The sequence below is a fragment of the Danio aesculapii genome, chromosome 8 (genome assembly GCF_903798145.1).
Source record: "Danio aesculapii chromosome 8, fDanAes4.1, whole genome shotgun sequence".
In the NCBI taxonomy this organism is placed as follows: Eukaryota; Metazoa; Chordata; class Actinopteri; order Cypriniformes; family Danionidae; genus Danio; species Danio aesculapii.
Window position 1 is genome coordinate 32008600 of NC_079442.1, and position 24261 is coordinate 32032860.

The following is a 24261-nucleotide window of genomic DNA, read 5'->3' on the forward strand; positions in this document are numbered from 1 at the left end:
GCATTATTTTACCAGTGTTGCCATGACAGCCTAATAAAAATAACAAAAAAAAAAACGTAGCTTAACATAGAAACTTCCTCTCAGCACGTTATTTGTGTGTACTTGATATTTTGGTGAGCATGTGTGGTTTTATGCATAGACAAGTATGACGTTCATGAACAGAACATCCACAGAGCAGAATATTGAGCTATTTTAAAACTCTGAGTGTGATTTTTTTTTACTTAGGGGCATTCTTAATATTCATTTTCTCAAAAACGTGGACCTCTCCTCTATATTGCTTGGGAACTAAACCAAAATAAACAGGTGTATTTTCTTTTTGATTGGTTGGTGTCAAACTGCATCATAGCTCATTACCATAATATTGACCTATAATATAATATTGATAATGATAATAATTGATCATAATCATAATTGATAATGAATTTTTGCCCATTTTTTGTTGATGCACCACACCGTACTCGCAGCTATCACCCTAGCCTACATTGATAATAAATGACTTCTGACCAATGACACACTCACTGGCAGCAATATGAATGCACAGTTATACCTTGTCATACATACAAAAAGGTTGCTGAATATCCCTAATGTGTCGAAAAACAGTTGTTTACAGCTGAATGCGCCAAAGGTAACTATATTAATTTGAATCATCATATGATAACAGTATATGTTCACATGGTGAATCTCAGATTCACATAGTAACATCAATCAGTCTTGCCTACAAGAGGGTTCTTGATAGAAACACTAACCTGGGCTCCCTATTTTTGCGAACCAGACTGACGAATGTCTCCACCTCAGTTTTAGTTATGTGTTTCTCCAGCAGTTTGCGGTTGTTGTGGAGCAGGGCTGTGATGGTGTCCTCCGCCAGAATGTCATAGCCGATCTGAGACTGCCATCATTCCAAACTGCTTAGCTATGTACTCCTGTAAGACAAGTGCAAAGATGGATGGCAAACAACATATTAACTTATCAATCCCCATTTCTGATAACTGCAGTGTGAGAGGAAGTCTGAATACCATTTAAACTAAATAATCAACATCAGTACTTTGTAATACCATGTGAAACTGGGTTCAATTCAAAGTTCAAAATTATACCTACCAACATTTGTTTCTGAAAAACGGGAGTGCTGGCAGGTATGCTTCAAAATAGATCCTCAAGTGGGTTGTCAGATTAATGAACATGCACCACTAACATTGGGATTTAAAGTGATTGTTCACCCAAAAATGAAAATTATGTCATTGTTTACTTTCCCTTAACTTCATAAACCTATTTGAGGTTCTTTCTTCAGTTGAACAAAAAAGAAAATAATTAGAAAAATGATGAAATCTAGTAACCGCTGACTTCCATATTATTAGTTTTTTCTTAATATGAATGCTGATGGTTACCAGTTATCAACATTATTCATATCATCTACATTTGTGTTGAAAATTAAATGAATAAAGGTTTGAAACCACAGGAGAGGGAGTAAACAGTTAGTAATGTTTTACTTTGGGTGTAATGTCCCTTTAAATTGCCTTTAAAAGTGCAGCTTCTTCTAATCCTTCTCATTGCTACTGAACTGGTGTGTTTCTTTTGGTAAAACACAGACCTGTAAACATATTATTGCATTTACAAATAATCTAATGTGCTTTAAATCAGTGGTTCCCAACCTTTTTTGGCTTGAGACCCTGTTTGACCCCCAGAAAATATTGTAAGGCCTCCCTCAACATTTAACGATATTATCGCTCATATATCGCCATTTGTAACTGAAAATATATATTATTAAATATGATATTTATTTTATGAAAATATGATAATATTAGTAGCCAATTTATTTTATTTATTTTTAAGTTTTTAGTCAGTAGCTGTTACGTCACTCATCTCATTTTGGGTGTGTGTCAATTTTTTTGCCTTGCTCAAAAAATTCTCTGAGCTTTTTGCCAGTATTGGGGATGAGTTGTCTGCAAATGTCTTATTAATTTGAACGGCCTCTTTCGTTCGAAAAAACTTTGGTGCAGATAATACACTGTGGCTGGGTCAGAAACTCTGTGCTTCGAGAAAATGGAATAAAACCATAGTTCAGGTAACTATCTTGGTATTTCCTGCATTTTGTGTTTCCACTATTGCTAGCGCTGCGACCCGTTTGGAGGTTTGGAGTTTCCCTCACCTAGGTCCAGTATGCTTGGGTCATTAGTATTAGCTGCTGAAGGCAAATCAGTGAGACTCAATCTTTTTTGTGGAGGACGAATTACAAATTTGTCAATTTTTTGGTCAGCCAGGGGATAAAATGAACTAAGGCAACATGATCGTTCTCCTAATTGTTTACTGCAAAAACTTTTTTAAACATAACGCCACCCCCCACAGAACTCGCTGAGGCCCCCTTGTGGGCTGGGACCTCCCTGTTGGGAACCGCTGCTGTAAATCATTTTAACTAATGCAGCACAACATGAAACATGGCATTAAATCACTTAAATGCATCACATTCCCTATTACATGTATTAACAAACTTTATTCTGAGTAAAAACCATCTGAACATCATTCAAAATGTAATTCACCGTTTAGCCATTCTGACAAATAAAACATATTTCAAAGCATATACCTGGTCACAGTATTGTTTTTCATAGAAAAATGTGGACTTTGCATTTTACTAAATATCTACTAACATATTATGGAATTTTTATGCCTCAATAGAGTCAAACAATGACATACAGCACCCGTAGGCACCTCTGTGAGTATGGACTGAAGTACCTGATTCTTTCGGTAGTCTTCCTGTGAATGACGCAGCACCCTGTAGCACAGCCTGAGCATGTACTGATACAGTAAGTATTTCTGGTCAGACAGTTCTTCCAGTGTCAGTAGAGGAGGGTCATCTCCTCTCTCTTTAAACGGTGCTTTAATGATCCCAAATATCTAAGCAGAAAACAGGATGATAAGCCTGGCTTCACCAAACAAGATGTTTCAACTGCAGATTTGCGAATCATAAAAAAAAAATAATAAATCGTACCTGTTTTAAAATGTTCTGCTCTCTCATCAGTTTCTGTCTCTCTCGGTTGGGCTTGTTCATCGACACCTCCAGGGCCGGCTGGCCATTGTTAAGCTGATCCACGACAAAGAAAACCACATCCTCCAGCAGCTTAATGGCATACCTGAGCATACAAGGTAATACGTCTATTTTACAAGTGTTTACAAAGTAAATCCTCAGCAGTCTCAGAACACAGGATTAAATCAGGGACTCATGTCAATTCTACTGTACCTTCTGTCATTAGGACTGAGAAAACCAAATTTGAACTTCTCGACAACAGTGCTCAACATGAGACTCGCATCATTGGCGAAGTCTAGATCTCGAATCTCCATGACCGGCACAGAGACGATGGCAAACGCTTCCTTGTCCTCTTTAGTGGGGCACGTGCCCAACTACCAAAAGGAGACATCGAATAAATATTAAAATACTACACACACAATTATTTAACATGCTTAACGGTCATTTTAATTATATTATTTGTGTGGAACGATGTTAACGCGTGAAGTATGTTGAATTCATTGCATGCAGTTTTGTTGACAGCTGTAATATATACATATTAAAGTTTTTTTCAGCAAAAATTATATTTATGTCATACTTTATGACAACTTGACATTACCAAGACAACATAACTTGTCATAAATCTGTAATAAACATGATTCTCAGGAGGCTTTTATAGTTTTCAGAGGCAGCAAATTAATTAGTCATTAAAATTTCTTGTTTAAAGTGTCAATACTACGATATATTTATAATACTATTATAATATTTTATAACAACATCATTAATATTTCATTACATATAATGACATTTTAATGACAAATTCAATTTGCTAAGAAATTATACAATTGTTATAATATTCATGACAATAGGGTATATGCAGAGACATGTGAAATGACTTAATTTTTCAGTAACCTGGGTCAAACGCTTCCGGTGAACTGTATGGCGTTACAAAATCGATGTGTTTTCTTTAAAAATGAAAGATCTTCACTGCCTGAGTGATACACGATATAAAGTGGGTCTCAGAATATACAAAAAGTCTTTAAAATGCGAACATTTATTTTACCCCAGTATATTCAATTGAGTTTTTGCACTAGCCTGCTGATCCTGACAGCATGTGCGTGTAAACGGCTTTTCACCTGAAGTTTATCAGTAAGGGAAGAAACACTAGCTGTGCAAATACCATATTATAATTGCTTCGTAACAATCATGTATATGACAGATATATGACAAGTTATGTCATGACATATAGACAAATACATCATATTCAGTCTTTGTCTGCCAACTTGTCTCAATCTCAAACAATGTCACCATTGCATTTAAAATGACATAACAGAGCAAATGACACTAATGACACAGTTGTCATAAGCATGCATAAAATCTTCATATTCAAGACATTTATAATTTATAAAGATTTTATGGCAGATTTTATGGCAGAATCTTACAGATTTTTTTTAATCTTACTAACCCTTAAAATATTAAATGGTGCTGTATTAGAATAATTTTTTTATAATAATACAATGTGATATGTGAAATACAACAGTTTTATAAATAATGAACTCAACAAAAGCTGTAGTAAAACATACAACTAGTATTGTAATTTGTCAAGTTTACAAATCTTGAAACCAAGAAATTATGGTTAGAAAGTTTTTCACCATTAATCGAATGGGCCGTTCTTCGTCGATGTCGATGGGAATGTTGGTGCTTTGAATCCAAGTGTTTGTGCACAGGTGCCGAAATCGAACATAAGAATTTCTGTTGGCGGTGAAAAAGATAAATAGACAGGGAGTAAATCAAGTTCTTCTTCCCACAGAACGCAGCCAGATGAACCGAGAGAAAGAGAGAGCAAAGCACATAACGTAATACCTTGGCACAAATGAATCAGTCTTCTGCAGTGTTGTGGGGTCCAGCTCAAACAGAGAGGCGATGTCATTCCCATGAGGCACTGCGACTAGCTTATATTTAATCCTTTCTCCAAGGCTTCTCTTGATACGACTGCTGTCCACCTTATGGAAGAAAAAAAAACACAAGAGTAAAGTCTTTGTGTCCAAAATGTGTCTTTAAATTTTTAAGTGTGACTTTTAACGTTCTGTCAAAGGTCTACAGATGAAAAATAGCAATTCTTGGCTAACTCTGACACATTTTATAGTAATGTTTATTAACATTATTAACGTTAACATTTTTAACGTTAATCCAGTAATGCATTGTCCCTCTAAACAAATAAGCGAAACTGAAAACAATGTATCCTACCTCGATATCATTGCTGTTTTCTTTGTAACCTGGGTTCTCCTGAAACCAAATAAAAACCAATAATGTGTTATTTTCTAAATTAATTATTTATATATCAGATTTATGTTTGTGTAAATGTGGAGGGTTTCACCTCAGCAGCGAGATAGTTTCCTGTGGCCAGGTGTTTGAATCTGTAGAGGCTGTTCCAGTGTCCGGCTCCTCCTCGACATGGATCATGGTGGACCACCTGCAAACAACAAGCAAACAATACTCCATCAAGTCTCTACCAAAGCACTTTTTCACAAAAAAAAAAACTTGATCGTAACAAATGAGATGCTGCATTTAGCTTCTGATTACATTTTGAAGCGATTTAATTCATAGTAACAAACTAATTGCAAATAGACCAAAAATACTGTATGGATGATCTACTTGAATTATTCAAATAACTTGTGTTAAAATAAAAAGGGAGAAGTAATGATCTTTGATTATTCAGCAAAAAAGTGATCCTAAAGTTTGTTAGATTTTAGTAACTATTAAAAACTCATTAATGGGTAAAATGTGGCGTTTAGTGGAAACGTATAGATTTAAAATGACAATTATTTTATTTTCAGGCTACAATGTGCAGCATAAGTGGTCTTTTTATTAATGATCATTTATTTTATAGTAATTTTCATATATAAAACTATGATATTCAGTAGATGTCTTCCGCAAAACATTCTAAAAATGTATGACAGTGATCAGGTTTATGCTCAGAAAAACATAAGGATTATATTTCATATAAAGTTTTTTAAAAAAGGTGTTTTTTATATTGCTTGAAAACCATCATCTTGAGCCCATAAATAACATAATTTTAAAGAATTTTAAATAAAAGCCTTATTAACAAACTATTTTAACATTTATAAAGATAATATACTGATATATTTAATAATATATTGTAAACAACATTAGTGTACAACTGTACTTATTAAAATATATAAAGTGATCATATTATAAATTTTCTCAACTATTAAAACCTAATGGGGGCGTCATGATGTTGGCATACGGTATTGGTGAATTGGGTAAGCTAAAATTATCCATAGTGTGTGTGAATGCAAGAGTGTATGGGTGTTTCCCAGTGATGGGTTGCAGCTGGAAGGGCATCCGCTCCTAAAACATATGCTGGATAAGTTTGCAGTTCATTTCGCTGTGGCAACCCCATATTAATAAAGGGACTAATCCGAAAAGAAAATGGATGAATGAATGAATGAAAAACTAATGGGTAAAAGTTGGTGGTTTGAAGTGTAAAGATTTAAAATGACAATTAATTTGCAATTTAAGGTTTCAATGTGATCCATGAATGGCATTTTAATAAAATCTACATTTTTAGTATATTATTAGTATATTACTATTACTATTAGTATATTAGTATATATACAAATACTGCATATTTTGTAGATAAATATGCAGAATAATATTTGTAAATATAAACTATTACAATACTGAACAACATTCAGTGAGTGTTTTCTGCAAATCATGCTAAATTGTATGACAGTTATTAGGTTTATGTGCAGAAAAAAACTTAAAATCAAACACAATAAAAAGAAAATACTATATACATACAAATAATGCATGTTATTGTTTTTATTCTTGAAAACCATAATCTGTCACTCGCAAGTGACACAGAATGATAGATTAAAGGTGCAGTAGGTGATTGTCTTCAGAAACATTTTTTGTTGTGCTGGATGAATGTCTCTTTAAATTCCAATAGTAGTGATTAAAGTAAATGATCGAAATATGTATTTTCATATTCTGGGTAAGGCATAAAACTAAAAAATGTTTATCCAATGAAATACTGTGGGACCGACAATTAACTCAATTACGACAGGTATCTCAAACTGTCTGTCAACAAATTTAAAATTGAATTTCTGTGCAGCCTCTTCAAGCAAACAGATACGTCACTCGCACGTACACATTAAGCATTCGGATCTACAGCTGACAGAGCGACGTCATTAGGCAAACTCTGCATCAACCTGAACTTCTTTCTGAAAGACCAACGTGGCCTTGTATCTATGAAAAGAAACATTGTTTTTGAAAGGGCTTCTGCCAAAAATGCAGAATCAAAACTTTTCTAAACCCTGAATCAATATCGCAATTACTTTTGTACGCTGGACGGAAATGACGTTATGCAGTTCAAAACAACGATCTGAAGGGTGACACCACGGCTGAAGTATTACTTTTAGACCGATATGTTTTAGAACTATTTTAGTCACGCAAAGCTTATGTAGATTGTGTTCTTGTTTATGAATGGTTTACATGCACGGAAGTGTTGTTTAGCCACTGAAAACGTCCAGCAAAAGACTGGCTATTTTCTAGTTCATGGAGTACCTTTCACAGTAGGGATCACCAAACTTGTTCCTGGAGAGCCGGTGTCCTGCAGATTTTAGCTCCAACCATAATCAAACACACCTGAATCAGCTAATCAAGGTCTTACTAGGTATACCTGAAACACCCAGGTAGGTGTGTTAAGGCAAATTGGAGCTAAACCCTGCAAGGACACCGGCCCTCCAGGACCGAGATTGGTGACCCCTATTTTAGAGCATTGATAATATAGTCGGTAAAATAGACATGAGCATTGGTTTAGTAGTTCAAGTGTCAAAGGAGATGAAAACAAGCGATGTATGAGGATCAGCGAGCACAATTGAAAATTAAAAGTCACTTGTTGGCTTGGTAACGTAAGTGTAATGTAAACAGACGACAGGATATTTCTGTTTTTAGCACTTCTTTTTTTCTGATCTAATTTAAGATCTAAGTAAATAGTGCTCTTCCGCCTAACCAGCTTTACTGAGGTGAAGTTTGATTTTGATTCTTGAGGCCTGTCAACAACTACGAGTGATAAAGTATGTGTCTTCACAGAGTTTTCTAACTGTTAAATGACATGATCTAGTGTTATATAATCGGTGTGTGTTAATGACTTAAGGAGGCATGGCTTTGGACAGCAGCGGAAGGATGTAAAATTTCTAAGCTAATATATAATGCTAACATTCTGGCAGATCAGCTACTGCACCTTTAAATAAAAAGAATGCTCATAACCTATTGTAATTAAAAAATATATAAAATGCTTATGCGTTGTCACAGAAAAATATTTGGCTCTTAAATCCTATAAATGTAAAAAATGCATATATATGAAGAGGCTCTTACCTCCACCTCCCATAATGCATTGGAGCTGGTGGCTGAAGTAGCAGATTGACGTAGAGTTGTGCGCAAGAACACATGCAGTTTAGACTTGTACTCATCACAAGTTAGAAACTTCTCCTGTTCAGCGTGAAACAGCCTCACAACATCCCCCTAAGAATAAACAAGACTTTTATTATGAAATATCAACATAACAGGCTTGGCCTTGGATAGACAGTAAAAAGCTTAACAATGTGACAATGTTTAAGCAAACATTTCCTGTTGGAAGATGGATTTGTGTGTATGAAGTGAGAAATGTGGAGTTAGTACTTACTCCTTTCAGCACTTCATCTTTGTGGTCACTGAACATCATAAACAGACTGATCTTCCAGCTGGTATTGCTGTTCACAGAGTTGATCTGTAGAAGGCAGTATTGTATTTGAAAAAAAAATGCATGGCTCATTTTGGACATATCTACAAAAACAGGTTCATATTCTCAAGGTGATACATTGCAAGCAAAACATATGTCATTTACTGTATACCGGACAATTTCTAAAGTCTTTTTTCAGTTTAATGTAAAGAAAGCATGCAAAACATACTCAAGTGTTTTGTCACAATTTATCTATTTTTTTTGTCTGTAGACTTCCATTATAATACATATTTTCAAAAGCGGTTTTCTAAATATACACACACATATTTGACATTTCAGCAGCAATTACCAAGCAAACTATACAGTTATCTTCGTATCTATATTGTGAAAGTTTATACAGAGAGAGGCATTCACACATTATTTGACTGAATATATACAAATGTTTCTTTTCGGGCTTTTATAGTATTTTCTGAATTATGAAATTATTTTTAAAAAATCTAAAACCCCTCTGTAAAAATCCTATACTGTGTCATAGCCATGCATGATGGCAATGCACAAAGTATTAAAGAAGCTATTTCAACATCATAAACTACTATGATATGATCACTGCAAGTCCTGATTATGTGCTTTATTCTGTGTAAAGTGTAAACAATTTGAGTTTGAATACCATTTTACATGACACTTGTGCTTTATTCAGTGTTAAATGTTACCGGTATGAGTTTAAATACTATTTTACATGACATTTGTGCTTTATTCAGTGTCAAATATGACCAGTAAGAGTTTGAATACTATTTTAGATGACAATTGTGCCTTATTCCACGTTAAATGTTACCAGTATGATTTTGAATACCATTTTAAATGACATTTGTGCTTTATTCAGTGTTAAATGTTACCAGTATGAGTTTAAATACTATTTAACATGACATTTGTGCATTATTCAGCGTTACATGTTACCAGTATGAGTTTAAATGCTATTTAATGTGACATTTGTGCTTTATCCATTGTCAAATATTACCATAATGAGTTTGAATACCATTTTACATGACATTTGTGCTTTATTCAGTGTTAAATGTTACCAGTATGAGTTTGAATGAGTTTAAATGACATTTATTGCCATTCTAATAGTGGAAGAAGGTAGTTTACCTCAGACGACTCAAAATAAAATGACTAGCAAACAGTTTAAACAGGAACATTAGAACTGTGACTAGATTAGTGCGAACCGACAACATCAGTCATTCAGCATGTAATTTAATAATGTTAATGAGATTTATTATTCATTAATTAGGTTTTTAGGTAATTAGGCTGCTATTTAAATGTTTCTGTCATGTTGCATGTAGTTGGACACAATGTTGCGCTCTAATATATCTAAAAGCTGAACCTGATTACACCATATTATGACATTTTTGCATATTTCATTGACATAGATAACTTTCTAATGTAATTATTTAGCTGTGAGGGTACATGACTATTAATTTATTATAATTTATTATTTTTTTAGCATTTTTCCCCAATTCATCTGCAGCATCTTGCCTTAAGCCATGGGTAAACACATCTACTTGACAGTCATGTTGACAGAGAACAGCAATGTAAACTGGTCGCAAACCTCTTTGCACCCTGAATGATCAGGAAGTTCATAGCTGCTGGCATGGAGTGGCTGTCCAGCGTTTACAGGATTCAGGATCACTTTGTCACCAACCACCACCTACAATGGAGTACAAACCATTCAGTATGAGTGTGATGGCCGCAGATATCTGAAAAGCAAATATGTACATCCCTATCAGTTTACACAAGGAAGAAGCAATCTACAAACATTTAAACCCAGATTAGCTTGGTAAACCTGTTTAAATGTGTAATAGGATGATTTGCATGCTTTTTTCTAACACTTGAGTGTGTACGTGGGCTTTTTGCATGCAGTAGTTGTGCTTTATTTCTATAGGCCATGGTAGGTATTTAGGTGTGTAAATGTATGACTTCAAAGAATGTTGATTTACTTGTATATACTGTAGGTGATGATTATAAAAGCATGCAATTTTATAGTGCACAAGTGAAAACAAAACTTTTCCAAACCAAAGAAAAAAGAATAATCATTTTGCATATACAGCTGAAGACTAAGATATTAGCCCTCCTTTAAAATAGTCAATAAAAATATTTCCCAAATTATGTTTAACAGAGCAAGGACATTTTCACATCTTCTGGAAAAGTCTTATTTATTTCAATACGGATTTTAAAAAAAAAGTATTTAAAAATATGAAAACCTTTGCCTCCAATTGGGTAAAGAACAAACAACAGTTGTAGTAACTTCCATAGTTAATCTAATTAACCTAGTTAAGGAGGGGCTGCATGGTGGCGCATTGGGTGGCACGTTCACCTCACAGCAAGAAGGTCGCTGGTTCGAGCCTCAGATGGATCAGTTGGCATATCTGTGTGTAGTTTGCATGTTCTCCCCGTGTTCACGTGAGTTTCCTCCGGGTACTCCAGTTTCCCCCGCAGTCCAAATACATGTGGTTTAGGTGAATTGGGTAGGCTAAATTATTCGTAGTGTATGAGTGTGAATGAGTGCTGAGTATGGATGTTTCCCAGTGATGGGTTGCAGCGGGAAGGGCATCCGCTGCGTAAATTGGATAAATTGGCGGTTCATTCTGCTGTGGCGACCACAGATTAATAAAGGGACTAAGCCGAAAAGAAAATGGAAGAATGAATGAGCCTAGGTAAGGCTTAAATTACACTTTAAGCTGAATTCTAGTACCTTAGAAAATAACTAGCAAAATATGAAGTACTGTCATGATGACAAAAAGTTATTAAAACTATTTTGTTTGATAATGTGTTAACATGCTAATGTTAAAAAATATTTTCTCAATTAAACGGCACTTAACTGGCTAATAATTGTCTTCAACAGTGGGATATGAATATCATTGTTCTCCAAGATTTTCCTTTGATTATAATGAATAAGTATTATAGGAAAAATATTACAGTAATTAATTCTATTCACCATAAATGAAAATAGCTACTATGAATATTACTAATAAATGGAAGAAAAGGTTATAGCAGCTTTCAGTTGTCATATAATACATTGTGTGATGTTTTTTTTTATTTGAGCAAACCTAAATGATAAAACATTTAAAGCAAGACTTAAAGATAACACCAATATTATTATTTATAGTACATATTATTATACAATTTATTTAAATATTATATTATTTATTTATTTGCACTGCTATGATCAGAAGTGTTTTAATTGTTATGGAAAAATGTCAAAAAATCTTAATCCATCACAAACAGCTTAACCTAATTATATATACAAAAATAAAATTATATTATATAGCATAATTAGATTATCGTAAATATTTTTTTGCACTGTGATATTTATAAAAAACTACATTAGCCTTATTTTGCTTAATTTATTTTGAGGTAAAATAATACTATATAGTAATTATTTATTTATTAACTTTTTGTTTGCACTGTTATAATCAGAAATGTGCGATTGTGATGGAAAAATGCCACAATGCAAAAATCTTAACCAAAAACAACATAAACTAATGCATTTTTGTTATACAACATTATTAAAGTATTGTAATCATTATTTTATTTGAACTTTATTGATTTTAATGTAAAAAAAAAAAATACTACATAAATGTGCACTTGTGATGGAAATACTGTCACCATACAAAAAACCTAAAGCATCAACAAATTTCTTTTTGTAAACATTTTCTTTATATTTATGTGATTTTGACGTCAAATGTTCAAGCTTGTTCCTGAGAAGAAGTTTCTTAAGATTCAACCTAATTATTGTTCAAATTAATTTACCAAATGTTGTCTCATATTTGTGACCGTTGAGCTGATGTGAGTTTATGTGTGTGCATTTGCATTACATTGTCTCCGTTGGCTCTGAGCTTCCAGAAAGGCTGAATGAAAAGCCAGGAGCCCTCATTCCCCGTCCCGTCCAGAGTGACGCGCATTGCATTCTTCTCCAGTAGTGCTGGGAGACGCTTATTTACTGTCAAATACTTGTTACTCTTCATGTGGAGCAGCTGAAAACACACAGGCATTCATTAGAATCAACATATCTGTCAAATATAAAACAGCTAATTCAACCTCTCAAAGGGAACCTATTATATGCAAAAAACACTTTTATAAGGGGTTTAAGAATAGTTGTGTGGCAATAGTGTGTGACTGAAGCCAGCTTTTAATAGTAAAATTAATTAACTCAGTTTTTTTATAACCGCACTTCATAAAAACTGTCTGCAGAAACACTTTAATTGACATTCTCCCTTTGTGCTTGCTCTTAGAGGGGTGAAAGCCCCACCCATTAGTGATAATTTCTTCCTCATTAGCATAGACAGCCTTGAGTAAGAAGCAGCCATCTATCACTAAAGATTAGGGATGCACAAATGAACAAATGAGATGCTGCGTTCTACCTGATGGTCACATGACCTTCACGCATTTTTAACGGAAAATTATTTTAAAATAACAGCATTCATACAACGATTTACTGTTTTTCCCCTTTTAACAATATATACTATGCATTGAACCATACAAATATACGTTGCACAATACAAATAAAACAAAGACGCAAGATCACTGAAGAATGCATATTGAAAAACAGCCATAGTCATTTGTAGCTTCGCCCTCTTTTAAAAGAGAGTACAATCTCATTTAAATTTAAAGCGACAGCACCAAATCTAAAAGGAGCAATTAGAAAGAGTTCTAAAAAATGTTTTGTGGTGTACACTGAGGTGAAACTCCACATACTCCACACTCTAGGGCAGGGGTCTCAAACTTAAATTGGCGGGGGGCCATATCAGTGACTGACAATTCATAGGAGGGCCGCTTTAACATTTAAGCACAACAAAAAAAGTGGAAACCTGATGTAATTGATGCACTCAGACATTCTTCCACAGAGTATATGCAGTCAAAGCTCCTTCTTTTTGTTTCTTATTGTACATATTGAAGGGGTTGTTTTTTTAATTGCTGTGAAAATACTACAATTTAATAACAGGCATAATAATTATTATTATTCTGTCCCAATTAATTGTTGCCTAACTAAAAGTTTAACAGATAGTGCAAGTACAGCAGAAAGCAGATTGGGTATCTTTTTACAGGCAATTGTACTTCTCAATATCTTTCTTTTTTGTGTGTGTGTAACTACAACAAAGAGAGGGAATATATATATTAAATGAGAAAATTTGAATCTAATATTAGAAAAATTATCATATTTAATGAGTAAGCCATGAAGATGTCTTTGAACCCAATACAAAATACAGGTGGTATAAAACTAATTATAATCAAATAACCCGACGAAATCAACGATTTTCAAAAATAGAGCTTTAGTAAAAAGAGAGCACTTACGGACATATATTTTACGTTTAAATAAGCCCCAGAAATAATCTGCATGTGCGTTACTTTCGACAGCACGCTGAGAGAAACCGAAAGTAACCTGAATATATAGTACAGTACTTTAAATATCCAGTGGGTGGGGGAGGTCAAAACCACAAGTGGCTATAGGCGACTGCACAACAATGATAGTGATTCAAATATATATGTTTTGGGGGGCTGAATCTCGTTATATTTTTGACGTTAGTTGCGGGCCGGACGAAGGAGGAGGGGGGGGGGCGCAAATGGCCCGCGGGCAGGCAGTTTGAGACCACTGCTCTAGGGACAACAGAGACTTATTTTACCTATCTTCTTAAAAGGGAGCATAATAGGTCCACTTTAAATGGAAATCCACAAGCCGCACATTAAATTAAATTATTAACTGAACATTTGTTTTATATCATATCAAACCACATCCAATTAAAATAATAAAACTGCAAACAAATAAATACATAAATTAGATTATTTTAATAATAATATATCATACTGATTCCGAAGTTTTTCCGGGTAACCCTTTGCTGAAGATCTTCTTTGAGTGAGTTCATTTCATAAACAAAAAAAATCTCCTGCAGTCATTAAACGTGAGAGAGTCCAATAGAATGTTTTTTTATATCTTGTATGTCTAATATGACGTGGTAAAAATTATTTGATCAAATCATGACTGAAAAGGTATTAAAAATCTGTTTGAAATTTCAGGGTGCATTTCATACTATTTATTATTAGTCATGAGGCAGCAGGGTGGCTCAGTGGATAGCACTGTTGCCTCACAGCAAGAAGCTCGCTGGTTTGAGCCCTGGCTAGGTCAGTTGGCATTTCAGTGTGGAGTTTGCATGTTCTCCCTGTGTTCGCGTGGGTTTCACCCACAGTCCAAAGACATGCGCTATAGGTAAACTGAATAAACTAAATTGATCGTAGTGTGTGTGTGAGAATGTGAGCGTGTATGGGTGTTTCCCAGTACTGGGTTGCGGCTGGAAGGCCATACGCTGTGTAAAGCATATGCTGGATAAGTTAGCAGTTCATTCCGCTCTGGCGAACCCTGATAAATAAAGTGACTAAGCCGAAGGAAAATGAATGAATGAATGATTAGTCATAGACACCAGTTGTTTTAAAATCACACTATAGTTAACATTTCAAAAATGTAAGTCAACCAATGCCATCATACCAATAACACAACAGTCTTGTGGTTTATTTTTGTTTTCCACAGCACTGCACCTACTACTGAGCTTACTATAGAGGAAAGCACTTCCTTTATTTGTCTGAAAAAAAGACCTTTACAGATATCTTGAATGGGTGTGATAGAGTGTGTTTGCTGAATGGCAGGAAGCAGAGCTGATAATTTCAACTATACAACACTTTGTCAACTACAGTGTAATTATTACGGTTATAAAAGTTAATCAATTATGTTTGGAAGGTCTCCTACTACTATAGGTTTATATTTTACAAGATAAAAAAAAAACACTTTCTTGTATGAAAAGTACACCTCACTTCTTGTCTGACAGTCTCTGAAATGATCATTCAAGGATTCAGTTTTTCTAAACGCCTCCTCTCTGAGAGTCTGCTCTGCTTAGACTGTTGGTGTGATGTGATTGTAGTACATACCATATGACTGTAAAAATGGTGATGATGGAATATTTGATTCTGAGCCTCAAGCCCAAGTTGAGCAGGAAGCTTCAATCATACTTCTTGCATATGGTCACAACTTGATGCAGACTTGTCGAGCTGCATATTTCTGAATAAGCACTGAAGAGTTCGGTTTCTATTTCAATACAGTAAAACCGTAAATGAAAAACTGGATCTTTTGATGACTTCTGTTGGCAGTTCAGAATCGTTTCTTTATTTTAGAATAAAATGACAGTATTTTGTCATGCCCTTTGATCCTTTTAAACTTTAACCCTTTCACACTGCTATATTTCACTCAGCATTAAAGGTAATATTTTAAAAAACATATAATGGTGCAGTTTAATATATATGTGTGCAAATAAATGTATTGGCTATTACTGTAGTATTACTGCCTGTAATCTACAGAATCACCAAGCAGCTGCACCCTCTATAGCAGAGATGCCCAAAGTGGGGCCCTTTGTAACCCTTTATAACCTTTGATTTGGCCCACTATCCCATCTGAGAAGAGATCATCGTTTCTAATTCGACGTAACCTTTGTTTGTTTGTATGTTTTATTGCTGAGCTACAAAAAAGCAAACTGAAATTAAATGTTGTAAATGAATCTGAGTTTTTGTAAATACTGATGGATAGAGGACTATGAAGACATTAGCGAGCAAATCAAGGCAAAAACTAATGTACTGTAACTCCATTCTGTTATAATTGAGTTTTAAAGTTCATTATAAAATGTCATTTAAAAATACACTGTATTGGTTAATATAACAAAGTTTTCTAGTCATTTTAAAATATTATTAAATAAATAAGTAAACCAAATAAAAATTTTATTTGGTTTTTGGCTCTTCATAGGAAAAAGTGGGCACCCCTGCTCTATAGTATCAGGAAAAGGCCCCATTTCCTTTAGTGTGGCACTGCTGTAGGCACATTATCTGTCACTAAAGTCACTGACAGAGAGGAAACACATTTTTTTGCCTTTTCTGACTCAGATAAAAAAATGTGTGGGTACAGCTGTGACTTTTAGTCAGTTACTACTGTAAACACACTGTGCAAAATGCACTGATGCGTGCTATTTCAATGAAACAAAACATTTGTCTTAAATGTGTTTAATCAAAACAACTTTTTCGAAGGATTTTTATTTCTGGCTGACATTACCAACCCACAGCATGTCATCAGAATGTCTAGCCAATTACATTAGTTGAGTGGAGTAAGCACCACCCACTTTTCAAGATGTCATGTTTTATCATGTTACAAAACCATGTTTACATTTCACTCTTTTTTTCAGTCAGAAAGCCATATAACTTTTTTTTTTTTTTTTTTTTTTGAGTCCATAATTGGTGGTGTGCCTTGAATCTTAAATAAAATGCATGATTACCTCAGGTAACTAGGAGAGCTCTTAATCTTTTGTTTCTGGAAGCAAAGATTAAGCAAGTCAATTCTGTCTCCGTTATACAAGTTATATATGGTTAAGTTATATATGGCAGAGTATATTCAGGAATCAGAGAGTGAAATTCAATACCTTTTAAGACCTTTTTTAATACTCTTTCCATACATTTTAGGACCTTATATCCACTTTAGGTTTCAACCGGAAATACTGGTGAGATTTTAACTGACAATATATTTACTAAATATTAATGTAAGAAACTAATCCAAAACTAAACATTATTCATATACTGAATACAAATCTATTAAATCTAGCTTATTCAGCAGGTTGGCGACCATAAAGCTGCAGAAAAAATGTTGTTGCCTTGATTACTCCAGTAAACAAAGCAGCAGGATGTCAAATCCAGCAGGATTTTATTGAATTCATAAACTACACAGCATCCTGATATTCGCAGATTTCATTCAGGCAAATTTTAGCATACATCCATACATTGCATAATCAAAAATGAAAAAATGTAATACCTTTTTAATAGATTTAACCTTAATTTAATAGATTTTAAATATTTTTAAGGGCCTTAAATTTCTCTACACTGATTTATCAACTTTTAATACTTTTTAAGACTCCGCGGACACTTGTAGTGAATGTCTAACTATCTGCCATAAAAATGTATGCTTAATTGAGCTTTACTCCTGGTTTTATATGTTTTATGATTATTAAGGGCAGTAATGATGTCTTGAAGAAATATTTCCAAGTCTAGGAAAAACATATTTTGCAAACAATGGGAAAAAATGTGGCTAAAAATGAAAAAAACTAAATTAAAAGGCATTATTTTACTACATCCAAATTCTCACCTGAATGACACTGCCGTATTTAACCACATCGCCGTGGACCTTTTTGTTCTCAGAATCATTCTGCTTTTGTTCCAAATTAGCTGCATGCTTTGGTAGAAGAGGAAAAAACAAATCAATTACAAAGAACAGCAAACAGCTCAAAGGTACAAATGTCAATAAACACCTAAACTGAATACATCAATCAAATACATCAGATTCCTCTTTGCTCAAAGCTGTGATAAAAATAAAACCACAAACACTTTCAGTTTGATTCTCTAAATGGAGTAGAAATATTTGAAACTTGCCTGCAATTTCTGAAGAAGCACCATGTCTCCAATTTTATCCTTTTCATGTTTGGCCTGTTTGGCTTTCCAGAACTGTTTCTGGGCCGAATATCTGTTCATGGGATACACCTTAAAAAGGCAGTCTACATTTAAAAATAAAAAAACAACAACACACAACAATTAAACAACATTTGTGTTAGCTGATTATTGCATATGCGTAAGTCTTTCTACAGTTCGAAACATTTCTACACTTCAAAAAACTCCACAAGCTTTTAAAGGCAATGTTCTTATGAGACCGGAGAAATAAAAATGACACAAAATTCTGAATTATTGGAAAAAGTATTGAATACAAGTTTCAAAGTAACCGGGGAACATTTGTACTCACTCGCATATGATTTCAATTGAACCTTTGACTGGTGTGCAGATCAGATCTTGATGGTTTGGGGGTTTATGGTTTGAGGTTACTTTTTCTGCATCACTGACCCGGTTAGCATCAACAAACCAGCCCTAATTTAAATAGCAGCTTGCTCAACAAGACTAAAGCAAATATTACCTAGGCAGGTAACTCTAAAGCAGACATAATTTACATGCTTCTTTTCACACCCAGTCTTGTATCACCTTATGAAGAGTTTATTTGGGGGAATGCTTACTTATTTACACTAACATTATTTACAACTATTTAGTTATTATATGTATTTATATTTTTTGATGTTTAATTAAAAAAAAATAGTTCATTGTTCCTCTTTTATCAGGTTAAAGGTTACTTGGTTAACTTTAAGTAGTAACTAATTACTAATAACTTTCAACAGTAAAGTTATTACATATAAACATAGTTAACCTGCAGTTATATAGTACATTGCCTATAAAAAAATCATCATACCCAAATCAAACCACATTCCAAATAACTTTTCCAGCCTTTGAAATGTGTTTGCAGCCTTCTCCTAACCTGTGCCTTTCTACAACTTTATCCTGAAGGTCTTTTGAAAGCAGGGTGTAATGTGAGTAAAGGTATAGTAAAATCTATATATAGTAAAACAGCGTATGATGATTTTCTATAGGCACTGTATAGGTGATGTACATGTTAAATATTGAAACTGTAATTGCTTACATTGTGTATTGTGTTTATTGCAAGCTTGTATGTAAGATGCATTGAAGCCTTACTGTTAACTTGTATCAAAAATAGTTATCATTAGAAATAAATTATAACATATATACTTGTTTAAAAAAAAAAAAAAATATATATATATATATATATATATATATATATATATATATATATATATATATATATATATATATATATATATATATATATATATATATATATATATATATATATATATATATATATATATATATATATATATATACACACACACACACACTTACACATTTATTATTATATTTTCAATGAACTTCAAAATGTTAAGAAACATAATAATACTACTAATAATAATAATATTAATAATACATAAAGATTTTTAATTACACTCTTGCATACATTTTCCCAATTGTCTTCTTTCTTATGGCTATTTTCATAAAATGCAAATACGTCAATAAATGAACTTGATATATTAAGTTGAAATTAACAGTCAATTGTCAATTATGTATAAAAAACATAGGAGAAAATGACACTGGAACAATAATAAAATTTTCTTGTACATTTTAATATTATTCATCTGAAAAACAGACTTTTAGCTTTCAACAAAGGGAGCAATCAGAAATAATAATTATTTATTAAGTACACTGAGCATGGCTTAAGATTATGTGAAAATACCTCTGAATTTTTTGGGAGGGTTTTCTAAATCTCCACTTGCAGGCTCCACGACACAACGGTCATCCACCAGCCTGGGAAGGTAAACACATGGAGCCATCTCAATAAAACTGTATCAGCGGTCATAAAAAAGGATGGGTCACAAATTTCAAAAGATCTTCATTCCTGGCCTGAGAGTTAATTTCTACAGACTTCAGACATCCAACTATAATGTATACCAAATTCTCTGCAAAATATGTATTGGTGATCTAGGTATATTATTAAGCCAATCATTTCTGATAGCACCATTAGGTGTAACCTGCAACTAACAATAGCAACTTTTGAGTGTTTTTAGGAAACAGGTTAAAACGTGTTTATGTGTTGACAGGCCAGTTCAATAAGACACTCGATGAGCCTGTCTAACAGAATGGCTGAAATAGCCCAAGGAGAAATCCTGGACGCCTGTGAATGCCGTTTCAGAGTGCCGTTCCTGAAAAACGTGTGTTTTTTACGATGATTGTCTCCATCGTTTTTGTTCTTGCATCTGGCCTGTATCCAGAAACAGGGGTGGTATTTCCTCCTGACATTAAAACAACAGTAAGATTTGGGCTGAAAAGTTCATGCTGCGAAAATAGCATTAAATAGTCTTTCTTCCTATTCCATGACTAAAAAGTCTCATTGTGCCGTACATGTAAATTCAAGGCTGTGATTTTAATTGAAGAAATAGTCTGTGGTGTTTTCACAAAATGATTCTGATTACTACAGTAAAAATGGGACAAAAACAGTGTCTTCAGGTCACTCATTGGTCAACAAGAAGTTTTTTAAACTGAATCGAATATAGAAAGAGTTTAGGTCAGAATATACAGTTGAAGGCAAAATTATTCACCCCTTTGAATTTTTGTTTCTTTTTGTAATATTTCCTAAATGATGCTTAGATCAAGGAAATTTTCACAGTATGTCTGATATTGTTTCTTCTGGAGAAAGTCTTATTTGGTTTATTTCGGCTAGAATAAATGCTGCTTTTAATTTTTCCAAATTAAGTTCAAAACTATTAGCCCCTTTAAGCTATATATTTTTTCGATAGTCTACAGAGCAAGCCATCATTATACAATAATGTTCCTAATTACCTTAACCTGCCTAGTTAACCGAATTAACCCAGTTAAGCATTTGTCACTTTTAGCTGTATAGAAGTGTCTTGAAAAATATCTAGTCCAATATTATTTACTGTCATCATGGCAAAGATAAAATAAATCAATTATTAGAAATCAGTTTTTAAAAGTATTACGTTTAGAAATGAGTTGAAAAAATTTAGTTTGTTATACTAAATGACAGCTAAAGAAATCTCTATTTCTGCATTTATGGTTTATACTTACGAGTTTCAGTAAAATTGTGTTTTATTACTGAGCAAACTGATGAAATTTCTTACCACTGTATAATAAAAATGTCAGTTAGAGCATTTAATTTTGGTCTAAGAGCAAAAAAACTGTTCGTATTCACTTGCTTTTGCTTATATTCATTTTTAGAGGACACAAATGACATACACTCGTGGAATTTAAATATAATCTGTGCAATATGTATATACACAGGGACATTTACAGTACATGTGTGTGCAGTATAACTCAGTCTATGATTGAAAATGATTCACAATCTAAGCTTTCTTTTTTCACATCAACTTCACTGCACACCTGTGTGTGCATCTCCCTCGCTTTCCCTTTCTCTCTGCAAACCAAAACACTCAAAACACATCAAAGTGCAGAGTAAAATTAAGCCACTGTACAACCAACTAGCACAGCAAAAGAGCAAAGCCTACGAGCTCAGGAGCAAAATGCAAGCACTTTATTTATTTAGTGATTTAATTATTAACATTCACATCAATGTCTAGGGTTTCAGCATATTAACTGCGATAGTTTTTATTCTAGCTAAATATCTGGTGCAGCGTCTTCTTGGGTTGAGGTGAAGACAGGCTACAGTAAAACACAGACAGGCAGGAAGACGTACAGTAAAAGTTAATGAGAAAGACACTCACCCCAGTGTGCTTATAAAACCATTAACAGTTCCTTCTGCATACATGGAGACAATATCCCCGATATGCAGAAAACTGGACGCCGAATCGGACATCTTTGCCTTTCAATGCGAAGATGGATGCTTGCTTGAGTTTGGTCTTAAGAAGCCCGGACACTTTTCTCTCAAACTCTTCCTGATAAAGCGGGTGTAGGCACGCGCTTCAGCCACAGTTAAAGTATAAATGCATCTCGGCAGAGATGGGAATCCTGAAGAAAACAGCAAACGTTAATCCCCGGTCGGGTGTGCAGCTGGGAGCGTGGAGTACAGATGTCCGAGAAGCAGCAGCAGTGGCTCGTTGTTGGAGTTTTTCGGCGTACCTGAGGTCACACAGTGCTTCAAACCAGGAAGCACGCGCAACTTTGTCAAGTCAAAACACGCCTGTAGGGGAGGAGGAAACCGCGTGGAAGAATACAGATGAGACCAGCAGCCCCTTGAAAACGAGAAAAGCTAAAAAACAGCACAACAGTCAATGAGACCCCTGAGACTGACAGCTTCGTTTTGGCTCATATATTTCGAGGTATTTTGGAGCGTCGTACTTACTGTGTGATTGACCAGTAAAAAGTTGAGAAACATGGATAGTAACACTTTACAACAACAGTACATTAATAGTGATTTATTAATATGTAAACTAAACATTACTTTATTGTGAACTAATGATGAGTTAATGCGTGTGCCAATAACTAACTTTAACTACAACAGTAGTCACGTGAGTTTATGTGAGAATAATGGCTACCTTAATTACTTGTTTGTACATGCTTGTTTGTTAATTAATGTATTAATTTTATGCTTAATTTAACCTACATGAACTCGTGAGCTGTTAATATAATTGTCTTGACTTTACTTGGAGGTGCACATCATTATTAACCCATTCCTGACTACTCATGAGCTCCTTATGCACGTCCAACTAGTGGTTTTTACAGTCTATGGTTTACACTGAATAACAATAGAAAAGTGTTCTGTCAACATCAATATGAACAGTTTAAACACAGGAGTTCATGAGTAGTTAATGATGAGTTAATGGTGAAGTGCCCCTCTAAGTAAAGTAATGACATAATTATACATTAACAGCTCATGAGTTCATGTTGGTTGCATTTAGCTTAAACCTAAATGTTAATGAATACTTTAATTAATAACATTAAATAAAGTAGCCATTATTAACTCATGAACTCTTGTGAATCATGTTGTAGTTAAGTTAGTTCAAGATTTGGTGCGTGCCTGAACACGTTGATTCATAATAAAGTAATGTTTACATATTAATACATCATCATTCATGTACTGTTATTGTAAAGTGTTACCACATGGACTATTTTATGAAACGAAATGAAAAAGTCTCTTCTGCTCACCAAGCCTGCATTTATTTTGCAAACAAAAATTATAATAAAAATAGTTGGCCAATAGTGTTAAATATTGCTTTAATTAAAGATGATTTCTATGTGAAAATAGTTAAATTCCTGTCATTTTGAGCATGGCTTAAATGTCCCATGATTCTTCCAAAATCATTTAAAATGACAAATTCGCTTCTTGATGTCTGATTATTATCAATGTTGAAAACATGAAAGGGGTTTATAATGTTACAAAAATATCATTTCTAATTTAAGTTGCTTTTTGCAACTTTCATAAAAAAAATTTACCAAAATATATAGGCCTATTGATGTTTTCACAAAAATAAGAAAAAAAAAAAATAATAATTAATTTTAAGAATAAGAAGAGCCATGATTGAACATCAATAATATATAATAATAACATACAATAATATATATCAATAATAATTATCAGAATAAAGCAGTAAATCAACAACTAATGGTCTTTGAAAGATCATGAGACACTGAAGATGCTCAAGATTGTGCATGGACACATAAATTGAGTACATTTTAATTAAATCAAAAGTTATTTTAAATTGAAATATCATTGTTTTATTGACAAAAATGCACCTTAGGTGAGCAATGTAATTTACCTTACACGTGGTAACATAAAATAAACAAATTTTGTATAATTGAAGCAGGCTATTCTGCTGTGGCAACCTCTGAAATAGAGACTAGGCCGAAGGAAAATGAATGAATGAATTGAAGCAATCTTTGTATGTAAGCGAGTGTTAATCAAAACAAAACAAAACAAAAAACGATTTTTAAGGATAAAACCAGGAATAGTCTGAGAATGTTTTTACAAGAAGGCTACAAAGGCCTCTATAAAAACACAACCACCCAGCCTCTCCTTTTATAAAAT

The 24261-nt window shown here is 33.7% G+C and overlaps 1 protein-coding gene across 1 annotated transcript in view; it reads right to left on the reverse strand.

Annotated features, from left to right (window-relative positions):
- The window catches only part of itpr3 (inositol 1,4,5-trisphosphate receptor, type 3), a 60622-nt gene extending 38256 nt beyond the window's left edge, over positions 1-22366 (reverse strand). The window contains 17 exon segments of the mRNA XM_056463725.1: positions 747-889; positions 891-920; positions 2725-2886; positions 2981-3122; positions 3230-3390; positions 4648-4747; positions 4859-4998; positions 5243-5281; positions 5373-5468; positions 8399-8545; positions 8706-8789; positions 10345-10443; positions 12611-12769; positions 17959-18045; positions 18243-18364; positions 19999-20069; positions 22001-22366. Of these exon segments, the coding sequence (XP_056319700.1) occupies positions 747-889; positions 891-920; positions 2725-2886; positions 2981-3122; positions 3230-3390; positions 4648-4747; positions 4859-4998; positions 5243-5281; positions 5373-5468; positions 8399-8545; positions 8706-8789; positions 10345-10443; positions 12611-12769; positions 17959-18045; positions 18243-18364; positions 19999-20069; positions 22001-22092 (1874 nt within the window). The 5' untranslated portion in view covers positions 22093-22366.
- Between the last annotated feature and the right edge of the window lie 1895 nt (positions 22367-24261).